Genomic DNA, 25,547 nt, shown 5'->3' with positions numbered 1-25,547 from the left:
GTAAAAACTTTAACTTAGAAGCCAAAAGCTATATTTAATTCTAAACAACACTCCAAAATATTCCGATACAAAAAGTGTTCAAAATTATTTTAGCAAAAAAGAAAGATAAATTGAAGTATTTTGGGGTTATTAAACATGATAATTATGTAATGAAACTATTATAAATAGCAAATTCGTTTCAAATCTGCATATATTCAACATCTTCAGCACTCAGGGCATTTCAGACATTTCACTCCTAAACCAACAGCAGCAGCCATAAAAAGCACTTCAACCAGACATCAAATCTCTACTTCCAACAGCTGCTTCTCACAGCTGCTTTTTCACAGCCCACCAACTACAGCTGCTTCTCAAAAGCTGCAGCCCAAACAAACAGACCCTAAATCCTTAGATTTTGTTGGCAAGTGAATGTTGTCATTGGCCCTGTTATGAATTTTGCATTTCTATTGCCACTACTTGTACTGACATCTCGCTTCATTCTTGTTTAATTCGGTCCCGTTGGTACTCGAACCCGGGTGGGCTGGCTGTGCACTCGCAAGCCTTGCCACTGAGCTAGCACTCAGTTCTCAGATTAAGCAATGCCTCGTTATGCTTAATTTAAATGTTATGGCACTTCATACAAGCCATACAATTAATTGTTGCATTGACCTTCTACGTTGTCGAAGGCACTATCTGAGCATGCTTAAATCAATCATACATTATTTTCCTAATTGTATCCAATCCAACATGCACATGTTTTGAGAGGCACATTTGTTTCGGATATAGGTGTTGCATGGACAACTTAAAAGATTGCCGGATCCCTTCATTGTATTGCTAGGTTTAATTACCATTCAATTTCTCTGGGTTCTGTAATATTTTTTCAATGCCTTGCAGCTGATGTAATATTTAGTTAGTTTTTATAGTTCTTTCGCGCATTTTTTCTTTGGTGCTTGTGGTAAGTGAGGCTATCCGACAGAAATCAATGCTGCGTAAATATTCTCAGTATCTAAATCACGAATTCCCATCCCTTAAACGGCCCAATTAAGCGAAATCACATATGTGCCGGCCCGCAAAATCCTAAAGCGCCTATTACGCCGGCATATAAACAGCAACTAAATGGGCTGGCCCACTTACTTATTGGGCCAGCCCACTTGATTTACTGTGGACCCCACACTTTTATTGGGCCGGCCCACTTGCTTTAAGGTGGACCCCACCCACTACTGGGCCGGCCCACTAACTAGTTGGGCCAGCCCAATTGCTTTTGTGGTGGCCCCCACATACTAAATGGGCTGGCCCTTTAAGACGAAAGTGGGACCCACCAGTGTTTTTGGCCCGGCCCACTATCTTGTTGGGCCGGCCCACTTGCTATATGGTGGACCCCACATACTAAATGGGCCGGCCCTTTAACTGGAAAGTGGGACCCACCTGTGTTTTTGGCCCGGCCCACTAGCGTGTTGGGCCGGCCCACTTGCTATATGGTGGACCCCACATACTAAATGGGCCGGCCCTTTAACAGGAAAGTGGGACCCACAAGTGTTTTGGCCCGGCCCACTATCTTGTTGGGCCGGCCCACTTGCTATATGGTGGACCCCACATACTAAATGGGCGAGCCTTTAACTGGAAAGTGGGACCCACCTGTGTTTTTGGCCCGGCCCACTATCTTGTTGGGCCGGCCCACTTGCTATATGGTGGACCCCACATACTAAATGGGCTGGCCCTTTAACAGGAAAGTGGGACCCACCGGTGCTTTTGGCCCAGCCCACTGGCTTGTTGGGCCAGCCCATTTGATCAAATGTGGACCCCACGTACTAAATGGGCCGGCCCGATAGCAGGAAAGTGGGACCCACATGCTAATTGGGCTGGCCCAATAACTTCTTGGGCCGGCCCAGTTGCTTTAATGTGGACCCCACTTTGTAAATGGGCCAGCCCGATACCAGGAAAGTGGGTCCCACATGTCTTGTGGGCCGGCCCTTTTGCCTATTGACCGGTCAAACGAGTGCATTCGGCCCGGCCCACATACTTAGTGGGCCGGCCCATTAAAGTTTTGACCAGTCAACCTTAGAGGTTAGGCCCGGCCCACGTAACTAATGGACCAAATTGACTATATAGTTGACCGGTCAAACTAAGTCACTGGTCCGCCCGCAAACTTAAAGGGCCGGCCCGCTTAAGACGTGGCGGGCCTCGTGTGGGCCTACCATCTACCACGGGGTTTCGGCGGTTAACGCCGTTAATCGCGCTAACGGCGTCGCCACGTGTCGGTTGCATGACGTCAGCAGTCAACGGGCTCCCGGAAACACTTGGGCAACGGTCCGATTTTCCGTGGCGGAAGAGCGCCCAAGCGCGACGGACCGAAAAAATCGTCGTAGGACTTTGCCTGACGCAGTTTCCACAACAGAACCCATATCGTCGGGTTAGGCCCATAGGCGACGAAAAATACCCCTTAGCGGACGATTTTGAGACGTTGTCTATCAGAACTTTTCTTGTAGTGATGGTAATGAAGACAAACTTGCCTGTGTGGCTAGTTTGCTTTGCTAGGCTCGTGTTGTGACCTCAGTAGCTTGCTACTGTATCTGGTTGCATCTGATCTGGCTGTTTTTTATGAAAATATAAACAATATCCATAGTTGGGAATCATTTGTATGAATGCCTTGTGGATGCTTTTGATGAAAACTGGGTTGATCTGATGGTTTAATACACCAAATGGTGCTAGGGTAATTAGTTGGCTACTGTTCTAGTTGTTCTATTGTCTTGGATGGCTAGTACTAGATATACCTATGCATATCCAGTGACTAGATCTCTAGTTCTTGGTCTGGCCTCTTCTTTCCTAGCATCACTTGGTACCAAGTGATGATATACCATGTGGAGTATCTGCTCCACACCAAGTGTGTGTATGAGCATGCTTATGATGGATTTTTTTTGACCAACCACTGTGAGGCAACAACCCCACATCAAAACTTTATTCAAAATCAAAAAGTCTTATATACAAACCAAAAAAAAGAGAGATAAAGGAAGGAAAAAATCTACCTATACAGGATACCATACTCTAAGGCAGAGTCCTAATCCCTATGCTTATGATGGATTTGATCATGAGATCAATCCAGGTTTAACTTATAGCTTGTTCCAGCTCTTAGATAGATATTTTATGTTGGTGCAGTGCTTCTGGATTGTTGATTTGATCAACATCCCTTCACCTCCTAGCTCCTGGATGATCTTTCCTTAGGTCACCATGATCTATGGATGGTTTGGTTTGATTTTGGGGTTGATTCTCTGATTGATCTATGGAAATGCTCTACTGGTGTGTTCTAGAGCTGTTATTACTGTTCTTCTTGCTATGCTGATGGATCCAACCCTATCTCTAACCATTGTGCTATTTGTAGCACAAGGAGCTGCTCTCCTTGGTCGACAACACGTGTGTGTGTGTGTGTGTGTGTGTGTGTGTGTGTGTTGTGTTGTCCAGCCCTTCTCCCCTTGCTCATGATGGAGAAAAGCTGTTGGGCTCACTTTGGCTTTGGTTGGGACTTGATCCCCCTGTCAAGGCTTATCACATGTATTTCTGTTTCCTTTTTTACTGCCAAGTGTCAATGACACTTGTTACTGGACAATTCCTTCTATTTGTTGTTCTTGCACAGGTTGCAAGTTATACCAGGATTTGGAGAAGATCAAATGATGATTGATGAAGACCTTAGCATAGAAATAATTCCATTGATGTAATCTTCATTTTCTTTCTTATTTTTGTTTCATATATTCATTTATTGTAATATAAAGAATTATGTAATGACAATGTAATGTGTGTGTGCAATCAATAAAGCTCAAAGTTTTGTTTATGAGCTTTTGTATATATTTGATATTCACTTATGAGTTATTTGTGTAAATGTAATATGCTTTTGAATTATGAATTCATAATTCAAATTTTATATTGATTACTTTATACTTCTTTTGTTTTGAATTCAACTTTGAAATGCCAAGTCAAACATTCTCCCAAAACCCTAAGTTTCAAAAGAGATCATATCAAAATTCATAACACTCACATTGCTCTAACCCTAATAGCAACGAGAGAGAAACCTCGATCTCTCTTAGGTTTTATGTAATAAGGCGCGAAAATTTCCCCCATTTTGCGATGAAATGTATATCCCATTTCTAAATCTACCCTTCGTTGGTCCTATATTCTGGGATATTACAGTGGTATATGCACAAACGCCACCATTATCTATCATACTGGTGGTGTTGCCCCGCCACTCCACTATTATCTATCGTACTAGTGGCGTTGGGCGAAATGCCACCAGCTGTAACTGTGACGTCATGTTGGTGGCTTGCCAAATCAATGCCATCAATTACAAAAATGCAATGCCACTACTAGGCTATTCTGTACTAGTGATATTTTCTGGATTTTTTCCACAAAACCAAAATCACCATATATCAAGGAGGGAGGACGGGCTCAATGTTCAGGGCAATGAAAGACGGCCGTGTTTTTTTGTAATCTAGGGCACATACACAATCTATCACAGTGTATTCGTGCCTCGATTCTCTTTGGAGATTCCTAGTTTGCATGTATAAGGCAAGGCAACACATCACAGATGCAACACTATGGAAGCACGTACACCTCCTGTGTGAGGGCAACTGTGATTACCTAAGCCTTTGAACTGCTGCATGCTTAGGAAAACTACTGCATGCATGCAATATGCCGTCCGCTTGCATGGTTGATGACATGCATTATTACCGGTACGAAGTACTCTCCAATGGTGCCCCTTCAGGGCATGCATCTGCATGCATATTCAAATTAAACTCAAACCAGATATACACAGACACACATGGATGCATACCTCACATATGCAGCTGCGCAGGATACAAATGCTCTCCAGTGTAGCTTTTGGTTTGACGTGTCTCTCCGATCTCTCTCCCTCAGTCCCTCGACATGATCATAACTTGGCTTTCAGTGTCGACGCGATGTGCATTCACTCACTCACTCATGGAGACATATAAACCTGAACCTGAAGAAAGAAACACAAGGAAGCTAGGAATTGTTCATGAAACAGATGCATCTTTCAGTAGTTGGCTAGCAAGATAGCAAGCCACATTGAAGGCGGGCACTGTGCGTGTACATGCGGTGTCCATTTCTGCACAGACGAAGGCGTCGCGAGTGCCGGCGTTCAGACTAATTAAGCAGCTAGGCGAGGCGAGCTGTGCACTTGTACAGTAGAACGGTGGCGCCCGGCCTTGACAACCAACTGCCTACTGTTTCAATTCATTAGCCAGTCGGGGCGGTGCTACTGTTGCTGCTGTACAAATCGGAGTAATAATCAACTCGCAGAAGCAAGCACAGATCCTACTAATACGCCGCCGCTGACTGCATGCGTACGTGCCAGTCCTAGCTTGCAACTTTGCAGTCATCGGCATCGGCGGCAGGAGGGCGTCATGTATAGGCTTTGCTAAAAACCCAAATGATCGACATCAGATTTTGGGTGAAGGTAAGGTATTTTCTCCGTTTCATAATTTTTGTCGTGATTTTAGTTCAAATAAACTAAAATCACGACCAGAATCAATGGAGGCGTCATGTATAGCATTATGTATGTCCAAGCAGTTTGGAGGCTTGGCGTCGGCCGAGCGGTGACGACACGGAGGCGTCATGTATAGCATTATGTATGTCCGTTTCGTTGAGATTGACAACCTCTCGGAGGATTGCTGCCAGTTGGTTGCCGTACCCCATCACGACATGCTTAGGCTCCACGGGCAAACCACGGGCAGGGTCCACCTCTGTAATTGTGTCTCTGCCAGTGGTGACCGTGTTTGGGCGCCTTGCCTTCCGCGGACACTTGGCACCACTTGTCTCAGTGCCACTACTCCCAACTGCGCCGCTTGGGTCGTCGCCACTTGTCTCGGTGCCACCCCTGGCGGCGGCACTTGTCCCCTCGCCGTTTGGCTCGTCGCCACTACCCCCAGCGCATCCTCCATCTCATGGTCGTCGCCGCTCGGCATCGTCCACCGACTTCAATAAAAACTTAGGGTAGTGCAACTCTAAATCTTGGTGAGACGACATGGTGGCTAGAACTAATCAAAGATGAAAGAGGTATTAGCAAACATAAATTTCACCGGAAAGTTCGGCACGACCTTTGCTAAAAAATGGTATGCGGAGTGCTAGAATTGCCGGAACGGAACTGAATCAACATTCCGGCAACTCAAAAGCAACTCAATCCCTGCAAACATATATATACAACATATACACATAGCTCATTCTCATTTCCAGAGAACCATGTACACATATATATCCAACATATACGAGTATAGCATTTTTAACATAGCTCATTCTCAACATAGCTCATTCTCATCCCTGCAAACATATATGTACAACATATACACATAGCATTTTCAAACCAGAACCATTTCATCATTTCATTTAGTATATAAATTTAACCTTGCTACTGCATTTCATCACTTTCATTTGCAAACCAGTAGCAACGTTAAACAAATCCTAGCAGCTTCATTTTAGCAATGTTAAACAAATCCTAGTATATAAACTGAAATGAACCCTAAATGAACCAGAGAATTTCTAACGCCATTTCATTTAACCTTGCGACTGCATTTTCATTTTCATTACAGTAGCAGCTTCATTTTACTATTTTCATTTAAACAAACTGCATTTTAGTATATAAATTCCATTTTGTTTTTTTTTGGCAGCTTCATTTCATCATTTCATTTAACCTCTGATGCATTCATTTTGAACCAAACCTCTATTTCATTTTATTTTTTGGTAGTAGGCAATGATGCATTTTCATTTTGAACCAAATCTATTTGCAACCAGTGAGCATGAGCATTTTGAACCAAACCAGTGAGCAGGAGCATGAACATTTTCTTTTTTCCTACTTCAACCTGCAACTAAATCAACTAAATGAACCCTAAAATTTGCATGCTAGCAGTAGCATTAGCATTTTGAACCAGTGAGCATGAGCATGAACATTTTGAACTAGTGAGTAGTAGCAGTATAGGAAAAATTCGGAGGCATAGAGAGGGGAAGGGAGAGGGGAAGGAAGAGGGGAAGAGAGAGGGGAAGGAAGATGAGAAGGGAGAGGGGAAGGAAGAGGGGAAGGGAGAGGGTTCGGTTCTTACCGATGGTGGCGACGGTGGCCGGCGCGCGCGTGACGCTCTCCTCCTCCTCCTCCACGGCGAAGGTGGTGACGCATGCTCGATCCTCCTCTTCGAGGAGACGGTATGGCAACACCTGCTCCTCCTCCTCACGGCGGTTCTCCTCTTCTCGGCAGCTCGGGGGCGACACGATGGCACAAGGGCGGCGGTGCTGGCTGTGGGTGGTGCGGCCTCTGTGATTTGGGAGAGATAGGGTTTCTTCAAGTGGCCGAAACCGCTAAGTCCATGTGCCAAGGTTACTTCCGGCGCACCAGGGCGCACCAGGGCCCTGGTGCGCTGGCAGTAACCTTGGCACGACTATAACTGGGACTTAGTCCCCCAAATCACCCTAGCTAGCCTGGCGATTTCCTTTTTTTCTTTTTCTTTTTCTTTTTCTTTTTTTCTTTTCTCTTTCTTTTATGTTTCTTTTATTTTCCCCCAAATCCTATACTATTTTATTTTCTTCTCTTTTCAAGATAAGAACCAAGCAATATGAGTTATGCATGCATGCATTAAAAAATATTAGTTATACATAAAATATTAACCACCACACAATATTAGTTATACATAAAATGTTGACCAACACAATATGAGTTATGTATTACAAAAAATATGAATTATACATTGCAAATAAAGTTTTGCATCATCGAGAAGAGTGTTTCACTTTTGAAGGGTCGACCTGACCTAGGTAGCGTCCTCCTGCTTCTTCTTGTGGTGTATGTTGTGTCTTGGTCCTCGGATTCTTCTATCATTGGGTCTCCGACCTTTCCTTCGAAGTCTTCCTCGGTGGCGAGTCCATCCATTCCGATGATGGTCCTTTTACCTCTCCTCACGACAACACAGCTAGGCCTAGATGGGTCGGTTATGAAGAAGCATTGGTCTACGTGTTTAGCCAATACCCATGGCTCATTTTGCGCGGTGGCGTTCGTGGACTTTGATTTTTTGGCTTTGGGTAGAAACATGGTGGTGAAATACCGGTCTTCTCTTGTGATGCTCTTAGCCCAACTGATACGAAACATCTGCACTTTCTCCCCAGCGTAGGTAAGCTCCCAGATTTCCTCGATCCTTCCATGGTATCTAATATTTATGTCACACGTATAGGATTCCATCGTTAACCCTGAGTTCTGGTAAACATTGTTCTTATCTTTTTCTTCCGTGTAGAATGTGTACCCATTGATATTGTACGCTTGGTAAGTCATGATGTTGGGCGCGGGGCCATGTGACAAGGCCATTACTAGTTTATCGTAGTCACAATTCATTGGTGGGGGATTAGCATCAATGTGGTCTTTGAACCAGCGCGCGAAAGAGGAGTTGTGCTCTCTGAAAATTTATGCTTCCGTCATCGGCTTGCCACTGTTCTCTATCCTAGTTTTGTGCTCTGTCAACCAAGGATCGATCAAGTCAATGTGTTGTAGCACTACTAAGTTGGCCCTGTAAAAATCGGAAGTCCGACCAGATATGTGCACGTGTAATTCCCTTCTTCCATTTTTGTGGCCAACTCCCTCGAACCTGCGGAGGTGCTTGTTTCGAGGCAAACCAACAGGGTCCTCAATGTCTAGATAATTCATGCAGAAAGAGATGCACTCCTCGGTGAGCCAGCCCTGGACGATACTTCCATCTGGATGCGACCTGTTACGAACGTATCCTTTAATGACCCCATTCATTCTTACTAACGACATCATGTTGTGTAGGAATGTTGGTCCTAGATTGGTGCTAGCATCCATGATATGGACCAACAGATGGACCACCACGTCAAAGAATGCAGGCGGGAAGTACATCTCAAGCTCACATAGAATCACCACGATATCTTCCTGGAGCCTTAATTGCAAGTTTCTTCACGCTTTTCGAATTCCGAGCTATGACTTCGAAGAAGTTACAGAGCCCAGTCAGCGTTGCACGGACATGGTCATCCATTATACCTCGGATTGCAACTGGAAGAATCTGCATCATCTTCATGTGACAGTCATGAGACTTGATGCCGCTGAAGTTTCGTTTCTTGGGGTCCATGTATCTTCTTATTAGCCCTGAGTAACCGAAGGGCACTCTGACTCCTACAAGGAAATTGAAAAATTGATCGAACTCATCCGGACTAAAAGTGAAGCACGAGGGGGCATTAATAGTCTTGCTGCTTAATCCTTTTGCGCTTCTGACAGTCGTCTGTCTCCTCCTCCGACTGTCCGTCTTGGTTCGGCGGGATCTGAAGCTCTTCCCTGATGCCCAAGACTTTCAGGTCGTGTCTTTCTTTCGGTGTCTTGCTTTCGGCCCATCTTTGGTCTGGTCCAGCATGTTGAGAAGAGTGCCAAGCAAGATCTCGCACACGTTCTTTGTGATATGCATGAAATCAAGGCAATGAGGTGTATCGAGAATTTTCCAGTACGGCAAGTCCCAAAACACGGAACTTCTTTTCCATACACCCATGAGCGGCATTGTTGCCTTTTTCTTCTTCTCTCCGGGCTTTTGATGAATCTTTCCCGGCACAGGGCACTCCTTCCAACCTTTCAGTAATGTAAACGGTTTTCGAAGATCCGGGATCCTTACCAAGATGCAAAAACACCATCTCTTCCATGCACCTGACACATGCCTTGTGTCCATGGCACACCTGGCACACAATATAACCGTATCCGAGGTAGTCCTGCACCGTCGTGATCAACACGGCTCTCAAAGGGAAATAATCTTCCTCTCAAAGGGAAATATTCTTCCGCGACGACGTCCCATGTATCTACCCCTTCTTCCGCCCACAATGTTTCTAGCTCCTCCTTTAATAGTTCGAGATACATATTGATATCATTTCCTGGCTGTATCGGCCCTTGAATTAGCATACTCATCTGGATGTACTTCCTTTTCATGCATAGCCAGGGGGAGGTTGTAGATCCATACAAACACGGGCCAGGTGCTATGTGTGCTGCTCTGGTTTCCGAATGGATTGAATCCGTCTGTGCTCGGACCCAACCTGATGTTTCTGGGATCTGCCCCAAAACTTTCGAATTCAATGTCTAATTCTTTTCACTGGCTTGCATCTGAAGGGCGTGTCAGCACTGGGTGTTCAATCCGCTCTACATCATTCAACACTACCTCCTTTCTTTCAGCGTGCCAGCGCATGAGCTTTGCTTCCTTGCGGTCCGCGAAGAACCGTTGCAGCTGGGGGGGGGGGGGGGAGGGGAAGTACCACACAACTTTGAGCGGAGCTTTCTTCTTCCCTTTCTTGTATCGGTCAGCATCACACAACGGACATTTGGTCTTGTCCACGTGCTCGTTGCAATAAATGATACAGTCGTTGATGCAGGCGTGATATTTTTCGTGGGGTAAATCGAGAGGGCACGTGATTCTCTTGGCCTCGGCTAGACTACCAGGACATGTGTTCCCGACAGGAAGGAAATCTTTCAAGTATTCCAGAATGTCATCGACGCTTGTGTCCATCCATCCGTGTTTTTCCTTCATCTGCAGCACATCGAGCGCTACTCTCAAGCGGGACTCATCCAACCCGCGACCTGAGTCGTACAGTGGAGTATTCGAGTCTGTCTCTAGTTGCTCAAGCTTTGATTTCCGCCTAGCGCTTTTCGTCTTTTCGAGAAGCAGATCTTGAAGATGAGGGTCCCACACGACTGAAGCTAGTGGCACCTCTTCATCGTCATCAATGTTATTGTCCGCGTCTTGAACATTTTGTTCATCATGATACTGATTTGCATCGTCGTGTGCGACAAACTCTTCACCGTCATCAATATCATATGCTCTCCTTCTTGCTGGCCATTACCACCTGATGCCGTCACCCCATTGACCTTCGCGCCATCATCATCAACGCTCATCCATTGAGTGTGTCCATGCATGAAACCATTAGTGAGAAGGTGCCCCTGCACTTTGCCTGAATAGGGGTCAACCCATTTCCCTAGTTTGCATTTTCGACACGGACACAATACCTCCGTAAGGTTATTTTCATACATGTCGGTGATTGCGTGTTTGAGATATCTCATCACGATGCTTTCTCTCATCTTGATGACCATTATCGCCTGCACGGCAAGATATATAATTGATTAGAACCATGCATCCGTTGTTGGTAGTTTTCACGGAAAATTTCGGCATGACCTTCCTACACATTAGGACCTAGGAGCGCCAGAAATGTGTCGAAACGGAAACTTAACGAATCAACATTTCGGCGCAACGTTGGCAACTCATTTTCATCTCATCAAATCGTTCGGTCGCCGACATAAACACAAACACAACATATATATGCCACACACACTTTGCTTCAAATTTCCAATATACAACGATTTCATTCCTCAATGTTTTCATTAATCACCTATTTGGTTGATATATTAGTAGACGAGATCGTGACGTCACGCCGACCACGACGTATGGATTTCTATTTTCTAGATCTAGATCTAGATCTAGATTGAGCGGTCAATGTGGGATAGATAGATCTAGATCTACATAGAGTTGTGGGAGATGTATGCAGGAAGTGAAGATTTGCTCAAAAAATATTAATTTCATTGATCAAATTGGCTAAATTTGGGGTAGAAAGGGGCAAAAACTAGGTGGGTTGGGAGAAGGGTCGGGTTGTTTGGGAGGAGTAGTGTGGGGAGAAATAAGTGCTCAGGTTACTGTCGGCGCACCAAGGTGTGGGTGCGCCGGTAGTAATTTGGCCGTTCTTGTGTATTTGGTCCGGGCCAGGCCCAACAAATACTGTCGGCGCATCGTATCAGGTGGTGCGCCGGCAGTAACTCCTCAGCGCCGGCGCGGCGAGACACTGGCGCGCCGGCAATATTTCCCACCGGCGTGTGCAAATGATTGTGCGCCGGCAGTATATTTGCCACCTACAGGCGTTTTCCTAGTAGTGTGGAGGGCGTCGTGTTTACCCTTCGTCCACTTCCCTCAGTGTGCCGAGGGAGAACCCTAGGACCACCTGGTCCGGGCAGCAGCGTTGTCGCTTTCCTTCTTGAAGGTGTTGCTTGGTACTTGACGATCCGGTGTTGGGAGCGTGGTGGTACTTCTCCAGAGGGCGCAACGATTGTGAGCTATCTGCCTCCGTCTCCATTTTATTTCTTCTTTCTCTTGTTTTGGGCATGTGTTTGCTGCTGCACCAACATATTCTTTCGTTTTGAGACTTTGTTGGTTATATCGTGTGGTTGCTATATTAATATAGCAAAGCGAAAGTCTGTTTCGAGGAGGAATTAAGGACCTACCTACCAGTGAAACATGCATCACAGATAAGCAGAAGTTGGAAGCATGCTTCGTTGCATCGACCCATGCATTAACTGACACTGCTAGGATGAGTGCCCATATATGCCCGGACATACATAAGTTAGCTCGTGGTGGCGCGATCAGTAGAGGACCCGGCCGGCGAGCAGACAGAGTGGCTTCAAGGTATAATCATAAACCGCCAACAGTGAGCCCATTAAATTGGAATAGTAGCCAGAGAACAAGGGGCTGGTGGTGTGATGCATACATAGTGTTGTGGTTGCACGGAAGGACAAGGAGGCAAACTGGATCCATGGCATTCAAGTGTCCGGCCATGCATGAGAGATAGCACAGCTACGCTAGCTACTAGTACTATACCACTACTTGTACAAACAATTGAAGGCATGCATCCGAAATATTCTTCTCATGGAGCTTTATCTCTTTCTAAAGAAAATCTCAGTCAATACCACATACTTGTCGCTAGCTAACACAAGCAAAAGCTCAAACTTTTGAAAAGAGCTAGTGCAATTCAACCCCACTCACGTGTGACAGAAAACACAAGTCGACAAACTCATAGGAAGGCTTAAGAGACCTTGTGCATGAACACCGAGGGATCAACAACAATTTTAACATAAATTGCAAAATATAGGACTCAAAAATGAGACATTGACTCTAATACCATGTCAATTTTATGCACTAGCCAATAGCCAATGCAACCAAAAATCCGAATTTATGAAAAGGATTAGCGCAATTCACTTATACACATCGTTTTTCTTCTTTATCTCAGTTCTTCGAAAAGTGCCTTTGGCTACCGAGAACTAGTGATCCCGTCATTTAAAAAAATTCAAAAATCATATTTACGAGCTTTATATTTTTTTTGAACAAACATCTAGACAAAGTCAATGATGTAACCTACATGCTTGTAAAATCGGAATGTGAAATCATTTGTATTGTAGGCTACATTAAAATGACAAAATCTAATATGATTTATAGATAAAAAAATATGCATAGTCAAATCCACATGTTTTTCATTTTTTTGTGTCGCATAGAATATAAATTATTTGAAACTGACATTTTGCATGTTTGTGGGATACATCATTGGCTACATCTGATTTTTTTTTCTTGTAACTCATAAATATAAGTTTTGATTTTTAATTTTCTAAAACAACAAGATCTCTTGTGCCTGGTAGCCAAAAAAAACCAACACTCTTATTCCTTCGACTAATTTGGACCTCTTGATGGTGTAAACGAGTGTCTATCTCCAGTTGAATTCGAGTAACCGTATTTCAGGCTTGGTAGCTTGGTGGGGCAGAGATAGTGTAATTGTCCCATCGATCCATCTCACGGTCGGGTGTACCACATAAGCCTGTTGCGAGGTGAGCTTTCTGCTGTTTTCACCTAGTGCAGAAATTAATGGCCGTCGATCAATTGATGGCCATGTCGGGCGACGATGAGATGTATATTCTCGAGCTCGAGGTAAATATTTTGATATCTCAACTATGAAATCGATCCATCACGCATTCAGGCAAAGTATATAGGATCGCGTGGACAAGGAGCAAGCAAACTCGCGCATCTAGAGCCGTATTAGCAGTATACTGTTGCTCACTAATAGCAGTAAGCAGTAGTACTCGGCGATCCGTGCACACGTGCATGTTTCTCCATAGCGCCAGCCCTCTTTATTTTGAGTTTTACTTGGTGACCTTGCATTTCAGTTCAGGTCTTTGTGTTTAGTACCAGCTTCCCACTTTACTAATTCTGGACAAGCTTCCAGTATTCGTTGTTTCTTCCTGAAAATCTAAATTGATTTCGACATTATCATAGTTTCCCTTTATGTAAACTTTGACCTACAATTTCCAAGTAAACATGTGAACAACTGAGTTGAAAAGATATATACTACGAAGGCAACATCGCTAAATAGCTCGACCCGGAGTTTCAACCTTCGGTTCAGTTGGGATTAGGAGGGCGTTTGTACCCTAGCACACATGGACTAAACCCTAGGATTGACTTACATCGTGCATCATTAAGACAGAATATTATTTCTGTGGGAGATAATGTTTCTGTTGGTAACGAGTCATCTCTGGTGTATCGATAAAGCTCGGTGACTCCAATCTTTACGAGGGGGTAAATAATAACTAATCAGAAGCGTATGAGACAAACTAGAAAGCAATTGGTCGTGGGAGAGGCATTTTAGCACCCCGAAGCATGAGACATACTCCCTCCGTTGCTTGATCTAAGCCATATAGTTTTTTGATAAAAAATCCAAAATATAAGGTATATTGCGTTGCACCACTTGTGTGAAGCTTTTTTTTAAGAATTTTAATATATTTACCTATCTAATGCAAACTCCTCGAATTTATCACGTCAAATAGTCAGAAATAATCTCACCTAGAACTGCTCTAGCTTTACCTCGAAATATGTTCTTTAATACTCGTGCCAAAAACAATACGGCCTATATTTAGGAACGGAGGGAGTACAAAAACGGTGAGTTCCCATTAGATCTTCAGTCTTACTCCAAAAGGCAAATAGTATATTAGCCCTTTTGAGGCAATTACATGTTCTAGAAGACAATTCAAATTGATCAATAAGAACAGCTAGTTAATCTCTGTTGAAGTAAAACGAGTGGAGTAAGCTCCAATCTTAAGTAGACGAGTGAGTTGTCATGGTCAAGTAATCAACTAAAACAAAAGCTCATACAACTTTTTTTTGTTATTCAGAGCACCATCTCCTGGCAGCTAGCTTCAGGAGAGGGTCCAGCCGGAAAACAATAAAAAGACAAGGTGATCCCCTTAACCCCAAAGCCCAATAAATATGGGAACAGCCATGATTCCGGCCGGGAGATCGAGCCAATCTCGGCCACGCCCATAACAGGAGGGCGCCGGCGACACGGCACGCCATGTGCTCCTCCTCTCTTCTCTTCCTCCGAGACACATGCCCACGGTGCCCACAGCCCAAATGCACAGCGGCACCGACCCTTTCCATCCAGAAAATTCAAGATGCAGCTAGCTCCAACAGTTGGTGGGAACGATAAATGCTGGAGCACAGATGCTTCGATTTAACACGTCGAAGTAGCGCCTACGCTGGACTGCACAGGCAGCAATGATACCGCCCAGGAAGAATAGTACTCCGGGTTACAGTAACACTAGCAGCAGACAAAAGGAACAAGGTACGCAAGTACACAGGGCGCGTCATCACTCAGCACCGTCGATCTCATCTTCCAAAATGATACTACATACAGCTCCCGTGGGCACGGCGCCGTAGCGAAAAAATAATGGCCAAATCATACACCGTGCACAAAGAATGAATGTTCGTTCCAACTACTGGACAGTGGGGAGCACTGAATACTCACATTGGCAATACTACAAGAATGTTCAAGCCCCTAGATGTACTACAGTTACAGTTTGAGACCGTGAGGCACATCAAGATGGAATGGACAAGCATGGATTCCATTTCGTGTCATCAGTAGACTACAGTTACAGTTTAATCGATCTCGTGGCTCAGCATCAAGAATGGAATGGATAAACAAGGATTCAATTTCATGTCATCAGTAGATCGTCAGCAGGATCTGGCTCTACGTGTGGCAGCTGAAAATTCCTTCTGCACAAACTGGGAATCCGTAGTTCCCAGATCAAGGGCGTGTGATTGAATAACCAGCACAAAGTTTCCAGTTGTAATTGCAAGCGTGGGCGTGGCAGTATATACGAACTAAACAGGATATCCACCCGGCAATGCTCACGGTGACCTTCACGACGATGAACACACACTATATAAGAATGCATCTCCCTTCAGCATCCGAGGCCTTTCAGTATATTCCTCAGTTCACTGATAACGTCTGCGCTGCTCGCATATGATCCAGGGAGATTTATGGCGTGGTACTCTAACGCCTTCCAGTGAGAGATCAGAGCAAAATGCGGCCGTCGATACAGGCTGCTGATGATCTCGAGAACTTTCGTGTCTCGCGTAGCTGACACCAGGTGTGTCATACCAGCCCCGTGAGCCCCTATTACTACCGAAGCTTCCAGGATGGCCCGGAGCTGCTCCTTCATACTCATGTGCGCGAAAAGGCCATTGACAACATTTATTTTGCACTTCTGACCTTTTGCCCAGCTATCGACCGCATCGAATACCTCCTGCTCATTGCTTAGTCTAGATTCAACTTTCCCACTGTGACGCGGGTGTGCCAGGTAGTCTTCTCGCCGAACAAAGAGAACATTGAGTCCATCTGACGTTTTAGACGACACGATACCATCGTCCAGAAGACCGAATGAAGCTATAATCATCTCCCCAAACTCAGACAACCGTGCAGTTTTCTGGGGGTCGGGTTTTTCTCTAAGGGACCGCGCGGAGGCACCTTCGCAGCTGAAGCTTTCGCTAAGCCCCTTAAATAGAGCAGTCTCGTAGCCCAATGGCGAAAGAACTGCATGCCGGAAGCAAACAGGACCAGAGAAGTTCTTGACATAAGCCACATTCGAAAAAAGTGCTTCCCATGTTTGCTCCAGTGGTGCCTGTGGATGTCAGGTCATATCTGTTACAGACAAGCATATGCAGGGGGAAAACAAATGAATCATTATGAAGAAGAATGAGCTCGCATGCTAATTAGCATAAAATGCACTTGAAGAAGAAATTTAATCAGAATGTATGCAAGCAGCTGATTTCAGTACAATGGAAAAACTGAACAGATGACCGCTCATGTTCTTCTGTTGAATGAGAAACTTAAGTTTCCGGAGGAAGAATCATTCTGTAAATATAATGACAACACAGCTGCCGGTAAACAGAACTGCCATTATTCTTCGCCATCCTACAATATCTTCAAATGTTTTAATAAGGAGTTGCAAACAGCACACACACACACATCAACTTTCGAAGGTACGACCCTGTTCTAACTATTCCTTGGACAGATGGTGAGATGATTGATGAGACATGCTACAAAACGGTTCCCTCTAGTTGACTAATTTTGGCAAACTAACTCATAAGAGTCAAAACTTAAAACTCCCCCCCATGTTCCATTCTTCAATTTTCTACTGTATGAATTACTTAAGCATAGTAGTTGTTATAAACCACACGTTAAACTACATACAATGGTTCTGAACAAAGTGAATAACATGACAGCGCAATCGAAAGTGAAAGTTTAGGAAAATGTAAAAGCATTGAGGAGTATGAATGGCCAAGTCTGGATCAGGTGTCAGGACAGAATTTTCAGGGATTTTTATTTGTTGTAGATGTAGAACAGAAATACTAGGAGAAAAGGAAAGAATTTGGAAGAGTTTCTGGTTGGAATGATCTCTGAACAGGAGCAACAGACATGATCCTAAATACGAAATGAATATGTTCAAAATTGAACGAACTAACAAACTACAGAGCAAGCACATAAATATGAAGTTGATAACTTGATATTGGACAAGCCAAGATAATTGCTAAAACAGGCTGATTGATCATAACTCATTCAGCATATCACATGTAACAATTACAATGTACCAACAATCATAAGCATAGAATGTTTCTAAGTACAGGACATACCTTGCAATGCCCATCCACGAAAACAACATTAGGACGGTCAGGTAAATTTGTGACTCTGGAACTAACATATGCACTGTACCAGTCTGTAATTGTGTGGAAAAGGTTTGCATACTCAAATCGTGTGACCAGAAGTGTCGGTTCTTCAACCCACTGCACCAAGTATTATAAAACACAGTCACTAAACAATTGCAGAAATTGGTGAGCATGTACAGAAAATGTTGTAATAAAAAAAGAACTTCGATATAATAGTCACAATCCTGAAATAATTTAAAGATCTGCTTGACAACAAGTTCTTCTGCTTCTTCGTGAAAACGTATATTGCGGTGAGAACCTATGTGCTGGTACAATTTAGTACCATGGAAATATGGAACTATTGATTTTTTTACCACCCGCTGATATTAACGTGTACTGACATGCATCAGTTGTATATATCTGTAAACTGGTGATCATTGCATGAAGTAGCCATTTTGACCTTAGAAGACAGGAAAAGGTAAGATTCCCCACACTAATCAGAAAAGTAACATATGAAATCGATCATTTGATAGGGCTCAATGATAACATCTCGCTCCCTCCCATTTACTTGTTGTCACATAGGCTTACAACTCCATATGTTGACTGCAGCGCATATTTATCCCCCAAGTTTCATTGTCACAGAAGATATGAATTTGGAACTGCTCGTTTGCAGATCCCCATATATATAGGTTTGTGCTAACTCCAATGGTTCAACCTTTACATAACAGACAAAAATACAACAGCATTTCAAAGACAAAATGCAATAACTGGGAAACTGATTAGCTGCAACTGCAATGTTTATTTACCACGGCCCATATCATGACCGGCACGCCATTATTTTGTTTCGATGTGCATGAACATAAGTCTATATATAGAAATGATTAAAAAAATGAGCTGCTAGGCGACGACAGTAGAATGCCTAGCCATAAGCGATAGGTGCTAGGCAGAGGAAAAACTGGGTTCTTTTTTCGAACCATGCAGGAGGACTGCATGTGAAATATCAGAAAGGAGAGAAGGCCAAAGGAAATGACTAAAGTACACGAAGGGAAAAAGTTCATCAACGACCTTTTAACAGTAATACCACTACCTTAAAAAACAAACTTAAAACCCTATAGCTCGTTTGGCAGCCATCACTTTGTGCCAGAATCGTGGAATTCAATAGTTTGGCAATCATGGAATTGGAACCGGCATTTTAATTGGAAATTCCAACGAATTGGTACTTTTTATGTTAAGTTAATACATGTTCCTAATCCTGTCACTCCTCTGGAAATCATTTCATTTCATTAATACTTTTGGCAGCCAAAACCTGATTTTTCAGCTTTGGAATTGAAATTGGACAGATGAAATAATGACACCAGTGTCCTATCATTTCATTTCTGTCAAATGAATTGAGTGTTACAAAACGAGCGCTTAAGATCACTAAAAAGTAGACGGCCAAGCTCTAGGGAAGTAGTCTATGCAGTAAAAGACAACCCCCGCTCACTGACGCCCACTGTAATAGATCAGTTTTGATCTGCTAAATGACTTGTTGGATTGATCAGTACACATTGTCAAACACTATTCCATTCCTCTCCCTCCAGATCGTCCAAAATGGTAAGCATCACTAGCGAGTTTAGTCTCTTACAGTTGTCACGCTGAAGCCTGTCATTCGCCTGAGAACGCCAAGAGCAAAACTAAAGTGCAGTAGAGGGAACAGCCTGAGCCAGACCGGCCCAACTAAGAATTGTGCTTCAGATGATATTCACGACTGCACAGCCGATGCAAAGGTGTTGAGCATCCTCGCTGGCCGAGTTACAGAAGATGCATTTGTTGATGTGCGGATGCCCACACTTGACCAGCCTGTCAAACGTTCATTTTCTTCCACTCTTGATCAGCCATGCAGTGAATCTGCAGCAAAGTGGCGCCCAAGAATTCCAGCCTTAGCTGCATCGCATGAAGTAACAGCACTGCAATGAGCACGGTAAACCGACTTGCAGGAGAAGGCTCCATTCGGTTACTGGAGCCAGGTCCATTGGTCTTCTTCGCACAAAGTGGGATGAAAATATCTAATTTCTTCCAAAACCGCAAACACTTGCATGGAAGACTGAATGGAGAGTTTTTTATTTTTATTTTGCTCTACTGGCCACATTGATAGCTTCGTAAACATCAGCATAAGCAGATTTTTGTTCCCTTCCAAAGAAAAGCCCTTCTAATCTTATCAATCACTTTGAAGACCCGGAAAACTAGGCATTTACTGCTAGTGCTTTCTGCTTTGCTTACCCTGATACATGGTCTGCTATAGTTCAGTACATTGAAATTGTCTTTCATCCGTATCTGATATGTGGTGTGCACAGAGAGACACAGATCATTGTTGAGGAAGTAAACTTTGGCATCCATGCACGTATGTGCAACCCAAACTTGCTGAAGACTATTCTGCAGCTTTCAAATAGGGGCTCCAAGCAAACCATATAGGGGACAGACTATGCACCACTTGTCGCATTTGATTCTGAATTTGTACAACTTAAGTCTTGATTCCGAATACAATATGTACCACTTTGTCATAAGTTGTTTTAGAAAAGTTGTTGGCAATTAAGGTGGATTAGCTATGGCATAAATCTTAAGTGCAGACTGTGTGAGCTGGAGGAAGGTTGCAAAACTGGTCTGCAATTCAAAAGAATCCTTTGTCTAGGAAACTAACAAAATTAATTAGTAATAGAAGGTTGCTGCATGAGAACTGGATCCAGTAGACTACAATTAATTCCTTATTAAATACCAAGCACACAGCCATCTGTACTCCTACAGTTTATCAGATTACGTTCTGGGACTACAGATTCTACAATAGCTCATTTCCGAATTCGGATGAACCACCAAACATATGTTAGCAGATATGTTACGTACTCCTCCGTTTTAAATTAATTGACGCATATTTGTCTAGAAGCGCATGTATTAGATGTGTTTTAGTGTGTGATTGATACGAATCTAGACAAATCTGGCTCAATTATAAAATATCAACGTTCAAGCACTTGCATGAAAGACTGAATGGGGAGGGGTTTTATTATGTCGGTGTGTCGCTAATCCAATTACTACTATCAAGAATTGCTTCGGCACCATTTTCTTTGCTCTAGTGGCCGCATTGATAGCTTGATAAACATGAGGAGCAAAATTTTCTATTTTTTTCCCATTGATCCATTTGTCAGTCCAGAAAGAACACCTCTCACCATTTTTTACAGTGACTTTGCATTGATGATTTGGCAATTGTTCTCGTCAATGGGTATGACGAAGATACTCCATGGTCTGTCCTTGGCACACCTCAGGCTCCATGCCCTGACATATAGTCTGCTATGGTTCATTAATTTGATATTGTCATTCATCCATATCTGATATGTGGTGGGCACTGGGAGACAGATGCATGTTGCATTGTTGAGGTAGTAAACATTGGCATGCATGCACATATGTTATATCCAAACTTGCTGAAGACTAATTTGTATGCAGCTATCAAATAGGGGCCCTGAGGAAATCATATAGAGGACAGAATAATAGAATATGCACCACTTGTGACATTTGATTCTGAATTTGTACAACTTAAGATCCTGATTCCGAATATACAATATGTACCACTTTGTCATTAGTGGTTTTAGAAAAGTTGCTGGCAGTTAAGGTGGATTAACTGTGGCATAGATCTTAAGTGCAGATTGCGCAAGCTGGACAAAGGTTGCAAAACTGCTCTTGCAATTCGAAAGGAACAATTTATTCTTTGTCTAGGAAACTGACAAAAGAAATTAGTACTCCCTCCGATTCATATTAATTGACTTCAATATGGATGTATCTAGAACTAAAATGTGTCTAGATACATCCATATTAAAGTCAATTAATATGAACCGGAGGGAGTATTAGAAGGTTGCTGCATGAGAGGTTGATCCAGTTGACTACAATTAATTCCTTATTTAATACCATGTACTCAGGCATCTGTACTCCTCCATTTTATGAGATTACGTTCTAGGAATACATATTCTGCAATATCTCATTTCTGAATTTGGATCAACCACCAAACATATGTTAGCAGACATGTTACATACTTCCTCCGTTTCAAATTAGTTGTCACGTATTTGTCTAGATGCACATGAATCCAGAAGTAGATACATAGGAATCTAGACAGATCTGGGTCAATTAATTTAACAAAACTTACTCATGAGCTATGACGACAGGGAATACCTGGGAGCAGTGGAGCTCACCGGGCGGCACCACGCGCGCGGAGTCCAGCAGAGCTCTCATGGTGTGCATCCCGATCCCGTCGGCGGGCACGTAGGCGTCGAGGAACCCAGGTTCCAGCAAGGGCCCCGTCCTCCCCGCCGCCACGCCCTCCACCTCCAGCGCGCCGGGCTCGTACCTGGGCAGCTCCTCCTCCTCCGCCCGGCCCATCACCTGCCCGATCGGCTCGCCGCCGCGGGACATGGCGACGAGCGCCGGGTCGAGCCGCACCCTGGCGCCCTCGCAGATCGAGCTGCCCAGCGTCTCGCTGTGGTGGCAGCGGAACCAGCCGCCGCGGCCCTCGGGGAGGATGTCCACGCGGCGGGAGAAGCCGTTCCCGAAGTAGGCCTCGCAGGAGCGCGGCGGCAGCGACGGGTCGGCGGTCCAGGGGAGCAGGGACGGGAGGCGCGGCCACGGCTTCTGGGAAGACGGCGCTCGGAGTCGCTCGTGGGTTTGGGGTTCGGGCTCGGCGGGATTTGGGGGAGGGTGGTGGGACTGGAGGAGGAGGTAGAGCGCGAAGGAGACGGCGTGGACGGCGAAGACGATGAAGAGGACGCACGGGATGAGGCGGCGCAGCCTCTGGCTCTGGCTGTGGGTAGTACGGCCGGCCATCATCGCCGGCGGGCGGCGGCCGCCGGAGTGTGCTCGGCGCCGTCGGGTTTCGTGTGGGGCTGGACTGGAAGACGGAGCCGCCGCGGTAGGGGAAAGTGGAACTGCCCGGAGCCGGAGGAACCGTTGGTGGGTAGATCGGACGGTTGGTTGGCGCGGTTGGTCGGTCTATGGACGGCTGCGCTTCTGTTGCCATGAGGAAAAGTGTCACTCCACTGCTCCACTAAGTAGATTATACATTAGAAATTAGACGTGTTTACCTACTCTGCAACTTCTGCAGAGAACAGGCGAAACACCCGGCCATGCAATCGATTTGTTTACCTACTCTGCAACTTGTGCAAATTGCGATGACTGCGATGTTACTAATGGCTCCCAATTTTGTTTATGATTTTGCAGAGAGAAGAGGCTTCAGTCAGTCTCCAGATGTCAACATCTAGTCTAGAATCTCTAAATTGGAACCATGGGAAATGGACAGCTGTTCATAAAAAAACAAACTTGTATAATAATTTAGTTCAGAGTACTGATCACCACCACTAGATAATTATACATTGGCGCTGTTGGTTTTCCTCTTCCTGCCTTGAGCCACATATTCAATTCGAGATTCCATATCTCTGAAGCATCTCACTTACGTATTCTGTGAAGAAAACAGCCTGATGCTCCACGTGGAGTTGATAAGGCTAGTATATTCTTCACCCATACCGTTGGATAAGTATTTTCCCACCTCTAATGCAGCGCCAGGTGGCAGCGGCAGCTCCGAAAGTGAAATGTCTGGTTCCAGTGGGATACATTTGCCTATTGTTACAATTGTTATCAGCTTAGCTTTTGGATCTCTGTCCTTCTTCGGTTTATTAAAGCTTCCGAAGATATCTAGCAGGCTTAGGGTTTCTTTCGGTTGTAGGAATTTCATGAGATTTTTGTAATACTAACTAATTATCTTTGGATCAAAGAATTGGTATTACGAATATATTTGTGGATTGCAATCCTATAACTTAATTCCATAGAAATTCAAACATCTAATTCACCCTTGGTTTTAGACTAAATATGTAGGATCGAGGTGCTTTTATTGTGTTTTTCATGTGTTCATCTGTCGCTGTTATGAAATCCAGGGTACCACTCGCGCCGGCCCACTAACAGAGGACAAGGAGCACCTCTCCGAGTGACACGAGTCTGCGCGAGGGGTGGGGCACCTTGACAACGGGTACCTCGCGAAGCATCCAAGACTTAGCCGTTTCAAGGCTACCACAAGGCCTCGCGGAGCTTCCCTCCGCGGGAGGTATCTCGAGAGATGCCACCAAGATGCCATCACGAGCCAGTGGCGTAGGAGCAACGCTACTTGAGGATGACGCCAGCCATGACGCACACCGAAGAGGAGTGAAGGTGTAGGATAACGTTGCATAGAAAACAAAAAATTTCCTACCGCGAACACGAAATCCAAGCCAAGATGCAATCTAGAAGACGGTAGCAACGAGGGGATTATCGAGTCTCACCCTTGAAGAGATTCCAAAGCCTACAAGATGAGGCTCTTGTTGCTGCGGTAGACGTTCACTTGCCGCTTGCAAAAGCGCGTAGAAGATCTTGATCACGGCGCCACGAACGGGCAGCACCTCCGTACTCGGTCACACGTTCGGTTGTTGATGAAGACGACGTCCACCTCCCGTTCCAGCGGGCAGCGGAAGTAGTAGCTCCTCTTGAATCCGACAGCACGACGGCGTGGTGTCGGTGGCGGTGGAGAACTCCGGCGGAGCTTCGCTAAAGCACGCGGGAGCTATGGAGGAGAGGGGGGCGGCTAGGGTTTGGGAGGGGGTGGCCGGCCACTCAAGGGGGGCGGCCAGGTTGTGGTCTTGGGCTGGCCGGCCCCCTCCCCTTGGCCCCTCATTATATAGGTGGAAGCCCCAAGTGTTGGACTACAAGTCTCCGAATAAGACCCGAACCCAAAACCTTCCATGTGATAGGGAAACCTACCCAAGGTGGGAATCCCACTTGGGTGGGATTCCCCCCTTCCATGTGGGGGGGTGGCCGGCCCCCATAGGGGGAGTCCACTTGGGACTCCTCCCCCACTAGGGTTGGCCGGCCATGGAGGTGGAGTCCTTCCTTGGTGGTTTCTTCCGGACTTTTCTAGAACCTTCTAGAACCTTTCATAGAACCTTCCGCATCATTTTAATTCACATAAAATGACATCCTATATATGAATCTTATTCTCTGGACCATTCCGGAACTCCTCGTGATGTCCGGGATCTCATCCGGGACTCCGAACAAATATTCGAACTCCATTCCATATTCAAGTTCTACCATTTCAACATCCAACTTTAAGTGTGTCACCCTACGGTTCGCGAACTATGCGGACATGGTTGAGTACTCACTCCGACCAATAACCAATAGCGGGATCTGGAGATCCATAATGACTCCCACATATTCAACGATGACTTTAGTGATCGAATGAACCATTCACATACAATACCAATTCCCTTTGTCACGCGATATTTTACTTGTCCGAGGTTTGATCTTCGGTATCACTCTATACCTTGTTCAACCTCGTATCCTGACAAGTACTCTTTACTCGTACCGTGGTATGTGGTCTCTTATGAACTTATTCATATGCTTGCAAGACATTAGACGACATTTCACCGAGAGGGCCCAGAGTATATCTATTCGTCATCGGGATGGACAAATCCCACTGTTGATCCATATGCCTCAACTCATACTTTCCGGATACTTAATCCCACCTTTATAACCACCCATTTACGTAGTGGTGTTTGGTGTAATCAAAGTACCTTTCCGGTATAAGTGATTTACATGATCTCATGGTCATAAGGACTAGGTAACTATGTATCGAAAGCTTATAGCAAATAACTTAATGACGAGATCTTATGCTACGCTTAATTGGGTGTGTCCATTACATCATTCATATAATGATATAACCTT

General features: G+C 44.7%; 1 protein-coding gene across 1 annotated transcript; it reads right to left on the bottom strand.

Annotated features, from left to right (window-relative positions):
• Positions 1-15,556: 15,556 nt before the first annotated feature.
• Positions 15,557-22,811, bottom strand: LOC127316875 (beta-1,2-xylosyltransferase RCN11). Its single transcript, XM_051347344.2, has 3 exons — positions 21,981-22,811; positions 17,778-17,927; positions 15,557-16,765 (listed from the first exon to the last, which is right to left on the bottom strand). The coding sequence occupies exons 1-3, from the start codon at positions 22,629-22,631 to the stop codon at positions 16,046-16,048; spliced, it is 1,521 nt and encodes a 506-aa protein (XP_051203304.1). The 5' UTR covers positions 22,632-22,811; the 3' UTR covers positions 15,557-16,045.
• Between the last annotated feature and the right edge of the window lie 2,736 nt (positions 22,812-25,547).

This window comes from Lolium perenne, chromosome 7 (genome assembly GCF_019359855.2).
Source record: "Lolium perenne isolate Kyuss_39 chromosome 7, Kyuss_2.0, whole genome shotgun sequence".
Lineage (NCBI taxonomy): Eukaryota > Viridiplantae > Streptophyta > Magnoliopsida > Poales > Poaceae > Lolium > Lolium perenne.
Note: the sequence above shows the minus strand (reverse complement) of the source record. Positions and strands in the feature narration are given on the sequence as shown.

Bases quoted from the DNA above. Each gene is read 5' to 3' on its own strand.
- LOC127316875 (XM_051347344.2), bottom strand. From the start codon at position 22,631: ATGATGGCCGGCCGTACTACCCACAGCCAGAGCCAGAGGCTGCGCCGC. The intron at 17,928-21,980 runs GTATTCCCTGTC...TACTTGGTGCAG, and splicing joins GTGAGCTCCACTGCTCCCAG to TGGGTTGAAGAACCGACACT. The intron at 16,766-17,777 runs GTATGTCCTGTA...TGACATCCACAG, and splicing joins TCGTGGATGGGCATTGCAAG to GCACCACTGGAGCAAACATG.